A 15,158-nucleotide genomic window follows, 5' to 3' on the forward strand; every position below is an offset into this window, starting at 1 on the left:
CCAAATTACAGTGTGGCTAATGTGACGAGGCAAAGTAACAGGAATGGTAAGTGGAAGATGGGTCTCAGTTAATGGATGGATACATAATGAGTGACAGTCAACATAAAATCATGGAAGCGTTTAGGCTGGAAAAGTCCTTCAAGATCATCGTGTCCAACCATTAACCCAGCACTGTCAAGTGCATCCCTAAGCGCCACATCTACATGTCTTTTCAATACCTCCAGGGATGGTGACTCAACAGCTTCCCTGGGCAGCCTGTTCCAATGCCTGAGCACCCCTTCAGCGAAGACATTTTTCCTGATACCAAATCTAAACCTCCCCTGACACAACTCAAGGCCATGTTCTTTTGACCTGTCACTTGTTACTTGGGAGAAGAGACTGACCTCCCTTGCCTACAGCCTCCTGTCAGGTAGTTGTAGAGAGCGATGAATGTATGGAGAACAGCTCTTGTTGAATAAATCTGATTTCATTCCTTGAATGCTGATGAAGTTGGTTGCTAAAGAAAATTACATAAATTTATCAAGCATTTCACTAATTACCACATGAGATTCTAATTAAACAGTTAGCAGTGTACTATCAAATAAGTGCACACTCTGGATTAAAAAGTATTTAATTAACTAATTATAAAATTATCTGGCCAAGGGAAATTGTCATCAAATGTGGCATGTCTCCAGGCTTCTGTAGGCATTGATACTGGAGTCCCAAAATGCAAAATTATCATCACGGATCTGCAAATAACAATATAATCGCTGTTTGTGAAGTATGTAGATGAGACAAAGATTAAAAGGAGCAGGAATAAAATACAGAGCAACTTGGTTCATTTGGTAAGCTGGTCCCAACCAAACGAAACACACATAGTGCAAACAAGTGCAGCAAGGGATGAAGGCTGGTCCTAAGGAAAAGAGACTTTCCTTTGGAAACTGTAACTCTGAAAAAAGCTCTAGAGTGGACATCAGATCCAAGAAGCCATCGTGAAATCCCAGGAGACTGGAGAAAGGCCTTGAGGATTCCATCCTTGCATGTAAATACAAATATGGAAGTGATTTTTATTGCCATTATAGTGAATTAAATACTGGAATACTACTCCATTCTGATGCATACAGTTTAAGACAATATAATAACAATTTAGAGGCTGCATAAAAAGCCTAAAAAATTATTCAGATGCTTGAGAGGAATACATGACAGCAAGAGACTTAGAAGAACATGTTCTACTTAGTTTATCAGAAAAGCAGATTTTGGAGGGTGTGATAATTCCAGTACACAAAATATTTCTCCAAGGAGGAAAAATGTGTGTGTGAAATGGAGCAAGAATAACAAGCAGCAAGAAGTGAAAACTGAAGCCAGGCAAATTCAAACAGGAAACAAGTCTGCTTTAAAACAAAGTACAGGGACAGTGTCTGACCAGTGGAAAAAAATACCAATGACTGTGGCAAAGCTTTTCTTTCTGGCAGCCTTAAAAGCCCAGGTTGAATGCTCTTCCAAAGATGTGCTTCTGTCAAACATGAGATTCTGGGCTCAGAGCCAGGGAGAAAGTACAAACAGTGCCTGTAACGGATAGGTGAGCAGACTAAATGATGTTATTGTCTAATCTGGCCTCAGACTCCGGGAACCTGTGAGCCGCAGCAATGCAAGGCTTAATGATGTGCGCAGCCCCATGCTGCCCTAAGCCTCCTCCTTCCTTACCTAATTATGTCCCAGCACCAGTTTCTTCTTCTGAAATTGCCCAAGTGGGGACTTGACATGGGCAGAAACACTTGGACTAACACGACTACACAGCGACTGGCCTTGCCCTGCATGAGGTGACTAGGAAACATGAAAGAAACCAGTGCTTTTTAATTACATTCTCCAGATTTCTGTGCTGAAATTCTATACACCCTGGGACCCACCAGACCAAACACGGGGAAGAGTGAGTAATACAGGCATGGAAAACAAAGAATGGGGGCAGCCCTTACTCTTCTCCTCCCTCCATCAGCTGAGCTGAAACGGCAGCAAAAAGCCACAGCATCTGTCCAGATCTGCTCCACAGCTCAGGAACAAAGCGGGGACCAAATCTTGGACTGCCCCCTCACTCTTTCCCCAAGGCAATGCAGCGCTGCTGAGCTGAGAAGGGTTTACTCTGCAGCCCTAAATACATGAGAGTATATCCAATGATAACAATAAGCAGAAGATAAACCATGTACCTAAGAACCTGTCAGCAAGGCTGTTGGACTGCAGAGCCAGGGCTGTTCGGAAACCCTTGCTGTCCGACGGGATGATGGTGGACTGACAGACAAAAGCTCCCACAAAATTGGAAAAATCTTCTGATTCTGCAACCATGTCCTTCAGAGTAATATCTGTGATATTGTCAGTGCAAATAGCCATCTTCTTCCCCTGTGGACAATCGGGAAAAAACGGGGAAGCTGTTGGTTGTTGATAAGACATGAAAAAGTTTGGGAAGGGAGAGACTGAAGCCTTCCTGACTCCAAACTGGATGAGTTTCATTAATGCACCTTAGAAACAACTTGATGATCCTATCATGAGAGGGACAAATTGCAACAACAAACTGCACAATTGTGAAGCTCCGATTAAAGCCCTGTACAGACTGAGAAACACTATGTCACCTCTGGTATGTGTCTTATCAGGAACCTGTACTACAAGCACGCGTCTGTTTATCTTGACAGCACAATGTTTACTTGCAGAGCATAATAGAATGGCTTGTAAAGGAAAATAATATTTCCCTTGCTTTTAAATAATATACTGTAGAATATCTCTTTATTTGGGGTTTAATCCAGATAAAATATTCTCAAAGCACAAATACATGAAATCCCTAAACAGATACATAGCCTTCAAGGCTACATTAATGTCATGTGTCAAGAACAGCGCTAGAATCTCAGAACAACAACAATGAAAGAAATCACCAGACTCAGTTGTTCTGACAAAATGTCAAGCACTCATGACCCAATCAGCATATCTGTACCTTTGTGTATCTAGTTTTCAGCAGCTCTAATCTAGGTAGTACTTATGCACATATTTAAACCTAAAAGTATGCAAAACACTGTAAAGAAATGTGACTACTCATTTGCCTCAACTCATGCAAATCCTTTGGTAAGTGGGAAAGAGACTTCAGAACTTTACAGGGCTGAACATTAACGTAAATACATGCATCGGCTTTGGGACAATACACTTCACTGGTACTGCTCCAAAACTTCAATTTATGTATGTGCTTGGGTACAGTGCAAGCCCCAGGTAGAAAAATCTTAACTCTGGAGCAGAGATTGTTTGCATGGACTGAGCAAATTTTTCCACCACTTTAAAAGGCTGCCATCAAAGTCAGCAACAGGCACTTCGGCCACTGGCAGAGAGCAGGGTCACTAGGGGCTCTGCTGACAGCAACACCTCCAGCCAAGTCACGAGGGAAACATGGAAAGAAATTGGCAACTGAAAGACTCAGACTCTTGAGTTCCTTGGTGGGAGCGCAAAAGGGTCAGGGTTGTGACCCAAGTGACTTGAAGGCACAAGAACTAAGAAAAGGTAGGGATTTGACAGGGCTTTTCTTCTGAGCATGACTTATGCCTAAAACACTGTCATCTCTGCTCTGGAAAATCACGTGGCTGCTCAAAAGTCCTTTTGCACTGCCAAGCAAGATCCAGAGGGAAGTATGTGCCTGGTGCCGGTGACAGCTCAGCTGTAGGAGAGTCCCTGTTCTGTCTCAGTGTGATCTCACAGAGCATCAACATGGGCAGCAAATCCATTAGCACCCCCTGACACTCAGCACCAGCTGAGCTTACCTCATTGCCACACAGGCTGATGTTGAAGAAGTGGAAGAACTTGGTCCCTCGGGAGGTGAAGCTGGGTCCGCTCATCAATGAGCCCACCTGGCTGAGGTTGGTAAAATCGTAATTCAGGCTCTGGTTATCCTTCAGGTATGAAACCAGGCAGTCACTGAAGCAGGCAGAGTGGTCCTTCACAGAAGAGGCATCCAATAAAGAGCAGTTATGCACCAGCAGCAAACCATTCACCCGGGAGTTAAAGCAAGCTGGTGCAGACCAGGCTGCTTTCCTGTTAAGGATGGAGGGGAACTTTCTCCTAGTCCCATAATTCACCTTTCCCTTGGGAGAATTCCCACTTCTGTTTCAGTCCCTTGCAATCACATATCAAGACTTTAAGTTTCCTATGCCTGGCCTTTCTGGTCTCTGCTGCATTAGCCAAGAAAACAGTTTCTTGGGTGTTTTTTTTTTGTTGTGCATGCTTTTTAGGATCCCAATGTTCCAGTTTAAAGCCCTGTAGACGGACCAGAACATGGCCTCAGTTGCACTTGCATCTTACAAAGAAAACATGAGAAACAGCTCAAGAAACAGCCACAGGGTGTGAACCCAGCTGGAGACTGGCAGAATATGAACAAATTTGAGCAGTTCTTCAAGTCCCCATGCAGCTCCTTGCCAAAGGATGCTGTGCATGATAAAAGTTTATCTAGGCTTAAGGGCAATTTCATATGAAAGGAACTTGTTACAGGTTTCTAAAGGCACAGAAACACCAACCAGCAGAGGAAGCCCCTGAGTTTAAAACAGCAGGAGTCTGGGACAGTTTTAGGTAGAAATAACATATATGCTCGCCTTGCGCTTACACCGTCCCCAGTACAGCTTCTAGAAATGAACCTTTTCTCAAGCTGGTGGGGTCAATTTTATCTTCTTACTGCATATTTACAAACAGAAATTAGACAAGGGACATATTTGGAAAAGTGGGATCATTGGTTATAATTATACTCCACTGCTCACAAGGCACACACCTGTAGGAAAGCAGTATAACTGGCCCTTTGGGTACTTATATCCCAATAAACCCTTGTCTTCCCATTGCTCAGAGGCACTTGCTTTCTGTACCTTGGTGCTTTTGCTGCCAGGCCCACATGGGATGCAGGCCTCACTGCCGTAGACCTGGTGGATGGACAGGAAGGTGTTGGCTGGACACTCCTTGCACTGGCTGGTCTCCTTCTCGATGTAGTGTCCTGCCGGGCAGGGCACGCAGGATGAGCCAGACTGCTCAGAGCCCAGCGCACAGGCCCGGCAAGAAGAGGCAACTCCATCCACTGCATTGGTCACTGTGATAGAGTAGATCTTTGCCATGTCATTGATGAACTGTCTGCTCTGGAACGAGAGCCAAGGACACCACCCTGGCATCATCATGCCATTGCATCTGGATACTAACCACAGCTCTCTGCACCAGTGCGCTGATTCAGGGGTTGACTATCTACAGCAACTAGCTGTTGCTGTCTATCTTTCAGTGTGGATGATTTATCCACAGCTGCCGCCTAAGGACTGCTATAAGTGACAGCCACTCACCCCTTACAAAAAGCCAGCAAGCTTCAATGAAGGGCGAGAGAAGAGCTCTGGCAGTGAGTATCCAAGGAAAGCTGTGCTGTAAAGCCCTGTACATAAAGAAGTACTTACATCTTGGCCCTCGTTTATTCTCTGAAAGGCCCAGGTGAATGTGAAGGAAGCATTTTTGGAGATGATGTGAGTGTAGGATTGTTTCTCTTTACTTCTTTCCCATGATTCCACCACATTGGTATTTTTTCGATTAACATCCTATAAAATGGACATAAAATTTAAATAAAAAACAACAACAAACCAGTAAGTGTGATCATACTATGCTAAACACCAGTGTTTTATAATACAGTGATTAATATATATTAGGGACATTCCAATTGCATATAACATTTAATAAACGAGAGCAAAGCAAACACATTTATTCTGTTTTCTGCCATGGGCAATATTTTTAATTGAGAATGCTGTCTATTCCAAAAGATGCTCTAGTTTAAACAACAGTTAAGTTCAAAGTCCTTTAGTAAGTTATAAACATTATGAAAACAGATTCAGCACAGTGGTTCTTTCAGATTTGAAATATATGTTATAAAACATATGGGTACCAGAGCACAGAAAGGGGAAGGTCAAAATTTAAAGAAAAATTGTAGTTTCTGCCATCTTCAGATACCCACTTCATTGGTATCTCTAGTGAAACAGAACTGAGGCTTATAAGATAGCATCAAACTTTACACAAGAAAAACCCGTTCTATCTACGTTTATGTCTCTTATTCTCCATCAGCTGTAAATGTTCCAGTGAAAAGATGCTTTGCCTTTAAACCAGATTCCTTTAAATTACCACTAAAGGTAGATTCTTTAAATTTCCACTTAATTATCTTTAAATTAAGAGCAGATTCCTTTAAAGTACCACTAAATAAAAAAAAAAGAGACCAGCTTCCCTTTGCAATGGATGGGGCAATGGAGCCACTGCAGATCCAGTTACCTTCCTCAGCTGATGGACTTTCAGTAAGCAGACAAGTAAAGTTAAAAACAGAGCACTTTGCTTTTGCAGAGAAACGTCTGTCTGCTCCCCTACTGGTCCCCCAGGGCACTGACAGGGCTAACTCAACTGCATGAGAGACACTGAGAATTTTATCAGTTGGTTTAACAGAGGAAAATTTGGCTCTTTGGTGTCCAATGATTTCTTTTACAATAAACAGATAATGAGGAATGGTTCACAACTCACACGGTGGAGGAATTTTGCTGGGTCATTCATTAAACCCTTCCTGCAAGTGCACTGCAGATATTAAAAACTAATGTCATACTTAATCTTAGCCAGAGTAAACCAAGTGCAACTAATCACGCCTGTGTAGAGGTCTTAAGGTGACATGTGGAAGACCAGGCTTAGTCCTCAGTCATGGAGAGAGAGGTCTCACTTACCGCCATAAAGTACAGCACACAATCTGCTGAACAGATGGTCTCAAAAATAAAAGTAATCCGTCCTAGTTCTGACCCAGTTGCTCCTGTCACCGATGTCGGAGGTCTGTTTAACAGAGAAGGAACAAAACATTTACAAGGTGCTCTCCAGACAGGCAGCAGTCAATCCTTCAAATTGCTTTTTGTACAGCGAGGAAACCATCAAAGTCCTGTCACATAAAACCTGCCCTTGCAGAACTGTGGAGGCCAGGTTTGCACAGCGGCTCTGTGCTGGGCACCAGGTGCAACAGGGTTATCTTTCAGATGTCTGGTTTCTTTATGGTACAGTTCCCTCCTCATAAACGGCACCCATATTTGACCACAGTGGCAGGGAATCTTCTCACTTAAATGCATTACATGCTTTAAGTGATTTACACTGATTTAATTGTATCTACCCTCCGCTGTGGGACACGCTTTCAGGAGTTTCATGCAAACCAGAAGTATTCAGGGTGCGCCCCTGTGAAGTAGTAAACAGTAAACCGCGACACACCAAGCTTTTCCATGGGTACATTTCTCGCTTCTCTTTACCTTTAGTTGCTGATTGCCCATATCGTAAAATAAGAATCAGCGTTTGCTTGTTCGATGTAAGAAGTCACAGCCCCACTCAGCTGAGATACAGCAAAAGCAGGGTGAGGTTCACTTTGCCATACCTTACCTGCCTTGATGTTTGGCACCCAGTCTGAGCTAGGACTGTAAGAGACTCCAACAAAGAGACCCAAGCACCTCAAGCAGCTATTTCATCCTGAGGGTCCAGGAGGGGCGGGATGGCCTGTTCTCCTGCCTGCATCTCTCCACTGGCTCTAGGGGAAGGACACACCGTGCAGCTCCCCAGAGCCACAGCACACAGCGACTTGGGTTTCTGTAAAACTTCTTAAGGGCAGGCACCAGGATCCACCCCATGGCAGGTTTAGCTGGGTACTAGAGGGATGGGAATGTCTTTTCTCAGTTTCTAGACAGCCAGCCGGCTGGCACCTCATACTGAAGCAAACACTGCTAAAAAAAAAGGTCTTACAGAATCATCTGCTGCTATGGGCTGACTGGGGACACAGGGATAAAATCCACATTTCCTCTTCTCTCTCGTTCAAGACATCATTGCGCTTCAGAAAGGAAAATTTGGTTCATTCCAGGGTAATGTGAAATAGGTGTAAGAGAGAGAGATAAATGAGAAATAGATGGGGGGGGGGGAATCCTTTTCCTTACTTAAATCCTGGGATGTGCAGGTTCAAGATAAGATAGTCATTGTCAGAGCCTCCAGCCCCACTCTGGATGTGATCACCAGCCACCTCCCAACCTTCACAGGAGAAAGAAAGAAAAAAAAATATTCAAGAAATGGGTGGTTTCTGGGTCATAAGGCAAAAAAAAAAATCTGTTACCATACTTTTTTAAGCAATTCAGTACTACAGTCCATTTTAAAGATGTCTGGTATAAACTACAGAGCAGTATAATAACCCTTTTGAATGAAAAATTTTAGTAATTGTATGAAACGGCTGATTTTATAGGCAAATGTCACCTTGAAATCAGCAAAGTGATTGAAATTCCCTGACCTGTGCTGTGCAGCTCAAAGGGGATGATCCATCTGATCTTTTCCAGCCTTAAAACAGGTGAATCAATGAATCTATGTGTTAAACGTTAAGCATATACTTCCATGCCTCTCTACAACACCACACATAATTCAAAGCCTGAGTTACATCAGCCTGACAGGGTGGATCAGATTGAGGAAAATGGTTCAGAGCAGGCTGGAGGTGGGAGAAGTGCCGAAGAGGATCATTTCCACCGCTGAGCTGTGACTGCTCTCTGCTGCAATTTTAGTACATGTGCAGAAAGAAAGCTCTGAGTGCTAAATGAACAAAATCACAAACTTTAATTAAGTTTTCCAAGAGAATTATACGTGACCTCGATGGTCATACTTATAACAAAACATGAAAGGAGATAAACTCAAGGGAAGTCAAATGTTTTTTTTCAGTGGGGATATTCAGATGCACCGAAGGCTAGAGTGGGATAGGGCTTTGGCTGAGGGGACTGCAGATAGGCTGTGGCTCCTGCCTTCTTCTGGTATGCAGGAGAAATTTTTTATTTCTTCTTTATGATATTGTGACATTGCTTCCTACAGGAAATTTCAAGCCTGGTGCAATTAAAGAAAAGGGGAGAAACTGTGCAGTGACTCACGCAGCAAAGAGCATACTCATTTCAAAGGGTGCTCCATAACAACAGTGATCAGCACAGGAGAAAGACAGGCACATAACAACACAGCGGATTTGGCTCACCGTTCATCCCATCACACTTTGAGTTCCCGACATTAAAGCAAGATGTCTTCATGTTGCCTGGCAGGATGTTCCACCACTTGTACTCAAACCCAAGAGCTGGCTCAGTCCCAGCAGGGCAGGCTTTGCACTCTGCAGGGTGAGAGGGCAGGGGAAGGATATCACATGGCCAAAGCACATCTCAAACAGCGTTTTAAAAAACTTAAGATATTACTTTTTTACTCTCTGGTGCAAGTAATAAGCAAAGAAAATAATTTATTTCTTTATAATTAAACAGTCAAAGACTTATCAGGACCAGAACAGTGGAAATGAGACCAGCATTTTCTAAATTACAGATCATAACCTCATAACCTTGTGGTAATTAATCTGCCACCAATCCTCGAAGCCACGCTTCCTTTCTAATGGCTTCAGCTGAAGGTTTGATCATGCTGGTAAACACGAGTTCCCACAAAATGCTGTAGGTGACCGTTGGGCCAATACATCCCAGAATCAACAACCCAGAGTTTAGTCTAGACAGTGTAGGTAGGGTACTCATCTGACAGTGTGTAAAATGAGATATTCAAAAGGAAGAACTTGGCACGGACAGGAGAAGGGGTGAGGAGGAATTACTGACTGTAAAAGTTCTGTTTCCCTTCTCAGAATCCCTTAAAATTACCCTCAGGATATTTATATCAGCCAAGAAGTGCATTCAGAACACAGCAGGTCAACTTAGAGCAGCAATCCCTGATAAGAAAGGACTTCAGAGAGAAAACAGATCTCCAACTCCCTCTCTCTGATGTTATTTAGTAGGTATTTTATGCAAAATGAACTTTGGCTTAAGATGATGTGTCATTAAACTAAGTCAAATGCAAGCAGGTGACAACTTTTGTGGACATGATCAATTTTTTTGTGGACTCCTACCCTGTGTCCCATCTGAAAATGTGCCTGGTGGGCAAGGAGTACAGGAAGACGAGGCGTTGTTGTAAAAGCCAGGATTGCAGGGTGGACAATCCTTCCTCTCTCCAGAAGGAGGTAGGGTCAACGCGTCAGGGAGATCCTCTCTGCAGATCTTGGGTTCGATCCATTTGTACATGATCTGAGTCTGGAAGGAGAAGACACTGAGCTCACAAGGCATGTTACGAAGCTTTAGGACCAGATGCACCAATCAAGGTCCCCCTTGTAAATGAAATTATGGTATTCCTGATGTTTTAGGCAAAAAAACCCGACCTTGCACATCCAGGACAATAAAGGGAAGGGTGGAGAAGGGAAACAGAAGTGATTGGGTTCACAGGCAATTCCGAGATACCAGACCTTCAGAGCAAAGCAAAAATGCGAAGCTTAAAACAATTACTACTGTTCATTCCTATTTACCTAGTGAATTTCCCCATGAATATGTTTCTAGGGAATGTCAGATGAATAATTCTAACAACTGCATAAGCAATCTTTGCATTTTAACCATAGTAACCCAAAATGTAGCTTCTGCATGATAAAACACTTTTATTGGGAAGGCATCTGTCAGCACAGGAACACCGCAAGTTTTGCATTTTTTCTCCATACCAGCCTGTTCTTTGAAGAATCCTCAATTTCTCTCCAGCCATTTTCATCTACTGAGCAAATGTCAAAACCACACAGGAGCTCTCCCAAGCCCTCACCAGTCCCTCCACATCACATAAGGAGCAGTTCATGAACACTGACATGAGTCAGTCCTTGGCACTACCACATACAATGGTATCACCTCTCCATCATCACCTCTCTTCAAGGAGACAAGTTTCCTGTCTTCAGGAAAAGATTTAAGTAAGATGCATCACCTGTGAAGTTGGGTTTTCAGATATCATCTCACTTTAGGTCTGTCACTGAAAGGGTTTAATAGCTCAAGATGAAAATTAGCTGAGTTGTGGACTTGGGAAACCCAACTGGCAAGACTTTAACCTGGCCACAGCTCCTGCTCTGGATACTTCCACCCTTTGGTCCCAGCAGTGCAGTCAGGGATCCTTGAGGCCAGAGGCGCAGGCACAGAGCTTGGCAGGGGAGATTTCACCTTAGGAATTTGATCCAGGGCCCTGAGCACACGCCCCTGCCATCCTGGGTGTTGGGCTTCTCTTGCTCAAGGTTAGCCCTCTGATAGCACAGAGCTCTTCAAGTATTGATCAGCTTTGAAACTGTTTGAAAAAAGGCTGGAAAAAGCCTCAGTGCAGGCTCAGGTCCCAGCTCCTGGGAGCTGCTGTTAAGCTCAGACTCTCGCCATTTGTCCCTGCCTGTGCTGGGCTGCAGCCATGGGTCATGTATGCTGGTTGACCCATGTCCTGACTGACCCATGGACTTGATGTTCCAGCTTGACATTGGTCACGACTCATCACCATGGACTTGTCTAGCAACCTTGGCTGCATCTGGCCGCTGATGCTGGGTCTGCTTTGCTTGCTTTGCTCAGGTACTGTGGGACTGCTCCTGCTGTCAGGGTGGCATCTGCCCCTTATGGATCAGCCTGCCCTTGCTGTTCCTCAGCACTTAGAGGATTTTCTGCAGTATTGCTCCAGCGATGCTTCAGCAGCATCAGCATGCACCACATTTGAAATAAAAAGGCTTGGGAGCTCGCAAAGTACCTGTGATGCCCACTGTACACACTAAAGCAACCCCACTGCATCTGCACAGTGAGAAAAGGGTCACAGAGTGCCCACAGCCACCCAGGTGAAGGTTTCTGAGGCTGAAGCAATCAGCCTGGGATTTTTAAAGCAATAGATGGGTGAAAAGTCAATAGGAGTCAAATGCTTAAATCTCCTGAGGCCCCTTCTACACATGGAATGGGGACAGCAGGAGGGATGCAACAATCTAACATCCAGCGAAAAACCTGGCTAATTTTAGTAAGCCATGGATCAACAGACCTTTAGGCTGGTGCTTTGCAGACACTGTTCACCTGAAGATGGGCTGCAGAGTCAGGGCCTCTCACTGAGCTGCATCACATGGAGAGATGGCTGGGGAGTATGGCAAACCTGGACCAGTTTCCAGAGATGCAGGGCACTAAACATTGAAAGCGGTCCTGGAAACACAGCCGGTATCTGTGCATCCATGACACATGTTGTTGTTGCAACTGGAAGATGAAGGGTGTCTGCAGAAAGATCTACTTTGTATTCTGATGAGGTGAAGGGAAAGGCCATTGAGGCGCAGGAAGAGGAGCCTATTCCATGGCAGGGAGCCTTGAATTGCAGGGAGCAGTGCCAGGGTAACCTGCAGGAGGCTGCAATTAAAGCAGTACCTGGAGTTGTAGCAGTGAATACTGCTGCTAATTCCCGGAGTCGTTATAGGCAGTTAATGGAGCAAGGATCTGTGACTCAAGACCAGGTTGTAGAGGCGGCCAGCTCTGGGGCTAAACTCACTGGTGCCTCATTATTAAAGCATATAAACTCTCAGCTATATTTTGGAGCTGGCTGACCAGGAAACTCCAAAATAGTCCAACCTGCCAGCAAATATTAAGCCAGCAGCTTTACAGATGCTATGGATTTTGACTGGTTGCCATCCCGTCTGGATCTGAGAGATGAGAAAGGGAAGAAAAGAGACAAAACAGGCCTGACCACATGTTTGCACCTCTGCGGGCTCCATATCCCAGTAATTAGGAGTTTCTTCTCCAAAGCCCACCAAAACCCCACTTGACTGCTTGGGATAAAGGGTGGGAGAGCTCCAAACCCAGGCTACTCCACCAGCAGGTCTTTCTACCAGAGACCCCCAGTGGATATAAGATCTTCAGGTGAAACAATCTACTGAGAGTTCAGGTGTTTTGAGGCATCCCATGAGGCAAGCGCATTATTAGCAGCTAAGCTCTGCTGCTGCACATTAATACTCCCAGGCTATGTATATACCATTATTTCAACAGACCGTAGGCTCTTCTTTGATGTTAAAACTAAGGGACACGACACACATCATATCTATGCAGGCAAACAGTCTTCCACCTGAAATAGGTATGGTCATGTCCTCTGCTCCTGTGCCACAGCAGCACCTGAATCATGCCTGGGTGCTGCTGGGACAGGATGAGTTGTCACAAGCCAAAAGTATGCCAGGAAAGATGGCTAACAACTAAACAGTAGAGTTTATTCAGGGATGGTACTTCACCTTGTGCTCCAATCCTGTTGTTTTAGGAGCATGGAAGTAGCACCAGAGACCAAGTCAGACTAATCACAAGTGCAAGGAGCTTAGAATTTCACAGTGACAGATTCCTTAAGGAGACCAATAACAGGCAGATTCTTACGGATGGATAAATGCTGGAGGGAAGGCAACTAAAAGGACAAGCCCAAAGCCTCAGAGAGATTTAAAGCTGGAAGCAAAATTGGGAAAGTGATTGGGAAAGAGAATACTTGAAAATCAAAAGAACACAGGAAGCTCAATGAGCTTAAAAACAGTATCATGCCTTCTACTTACTTTCCCTTCCTTATCACATGGGGTATGGATCTGGAAAAAGTCTTTGTTTGTGCATGGAGGACGCTCCATACACACACTGGATCCCTCATCTAAAAAGAAAGGGTGAGGAACAGGGTGTTAAACGATCAAATGGTCCCTGGAAACAACCGTAATGAGTTTAAAATCTGGAGATTAAAATGAGTCAGCAGAAAAATTAAAAACAAGAATGAAAAAACAAACTCTTAACAGAGTCTACATGAACCTTCTCCTGAACTGAAGCAGGGGAACAGGGAAAATACCAGTTCTGCTTGTACTATCACACTGAATTCATTGATTCAGTATCACCACAGAGTCACCCAAAACCTCACCCCAACCCTTCACATTCCAGCAGTAATTTGTGTAGTTTGCCAAGCATAGGAATATGTTCTCACTTGATAAGGAGCAAAACCACCCTAACCCATTAGAAATTTTCTTATAAGATTGGCCCAATTTCTCCTGCCCCCAGATATTTTTGCAAAATTTCCATTCCCATCATGAGCACCAGCACAAGTCCTCCCATCATGAGCACCAGCACAAGTCCTCAGCCATCTGCCATAATCTGTGATAGCAGGCGCTATGGTCAGTAACTGATTCTTTCAAAGTTTTCTTATAAAACAACTGCAAGGAAGAAAACTGAAGGTATTTTGAGCATGAAGAATGTGCCCGTGTTACATGATGATCGCCAGATAACTGCACCTAGGAATGCAGAGGGCTTTGGGGACTACGGTTTGCAACTAGGTCACCACATCTTCCAAACACACAGGAAGCAGGGACAGGCCAGGAGAGTATTTGGGAAGGAGATTCCTCAAAACAGGACAAGCCTGAAGCCAGTGATGAAGCCAGTTCAGGTTATCGCCAACTGGTAACACAAGTTACCACGAGAGGGCACAGCCTGACTGTTACTATCCAGAAGAACTCATCCCTTCAAGGTCATAAAGATCTCCATGTAAGTATAAATGACCTTAGCCAAAATCGACTGTGGCCCATTATGCAAATATGTGCCCCCTGCAGCTTTTGAGAAGTCCCATCTTAATTTCCCCTTTGCATATCAACTACAGACTAAACTCCATTGTTGGATAAAACCGTTCTCACATCTGCACATGGAAATAGCATATAACCTTACATCTCCTGGTTTTGCTTAACCCATTTGATTTATGTACCTGCATAATACATTTCTTCTTTACACTTGGTGCACTTTTTTGCTCCTTTCTCAGAATAAGTATTTCTTGGACACACCTGGCAGCCAGAGGAACCTGGTTTGTCACTGAAGGTACCAGGCTTGCATGCAAAGCATTCAGATGTATATGCAACTCCTGTAAGATAAATTACACGTAAAGCACTGAAACAGAGAGGTATGCCCCATAACTACTGCCTACCTGCTTATGGGGGAAATTAAGCCAGCTGCATAACATAGCTTAAAAATCACAGACTTTCACTACCCACTTTAGATACTTTGGCTTTGCTGACTCATAATTTAGGTCTTTAATCTTTGCTCCTCAATGCAAGACTGACCCATGCAAGAACCTTATACGACACTACAAGTTTGATTACACTTAGAACAGGACCAAGAGAGCAACCCCAGATTAATTATTTATATAGTCATTGAAATGTCACTATTGTGATACATATATCTATTTATCGCTGCTGAGATGCTTGCCAAAAGCACGCTCTTCCTATAGTATACTAAAGAAAACCAGTTTATTCCTTTTTCTCTCTTTTATCTGCTAGGCCAGTCTTCTGC

At 44.0% G+C, this 15,158-nt stretch overlaps 1 protein-coding gene across 1 annotated transcript in view; it reads right to left on the minus strand.

Annotated features, from left to right (window-relative positions):
• ELAPOR2 (endosome-lysosome associated apoptosis and autophagy regulator family member 2) overlaps nt 1–15,158 on the minus strand; it is a 103,683-nt gene that overhangs the window by 13,505 nt on the left and 75,020 nt on the right. The window contains exons 7-16 of the mRNA XM_056341557.1: nt 14,578–14,730; nt 13,400–13,488; nt 9,914–10,094; nt 9,017–9,145; nt 7,953–8,043; nt 6,717–6,819; nt 5,424–5,561; nt 4,857–5,120; nt 3,768–3,941; nt 2,181–2,370 (exon numbers count right to left, since the gene is read on the minus strand). Of these exons, the coding sequence (XP_056197532.1) occupies nt 2,181–2,370; nt 3,768–3,941; nt 4,857–5,120; nt 5,424–5,561; nt 6,717–6,819; nt 7,953–8,043; nt 9,017–9,145; nt 9,914–10,094; nt 13,400–13,488; nt 14,578–14,730 (1,512 nt within the window). The remainder of the gene's footprint in view (nt 1–2,180; nt 2,371–3,767; nt 3,942–4,856; nt 5,121–5,423; nt 5,562–6,716; nt 6,820–7,952; nt 8,044–9,016; nt 9,146–9,913; nt 10,095–13,399; nt 13,489–14,577; nt 14,731–15,158) is intronic.

This window comes from Falco biarmicus, chromosome 5 (assembly GCF_023638135.1).
Source record: "Falco biarmicus isolate bFalBia1 chromosome 5, bFalBia1.pri, whole genome shotgun sequence".
NCBI classification, from domain to species: domain Eukaryota; kingdom Metazoa; phylum Chordata; class Aves; order Falconiformes; family Falconidae; genus Falco; species Falco biarmicus.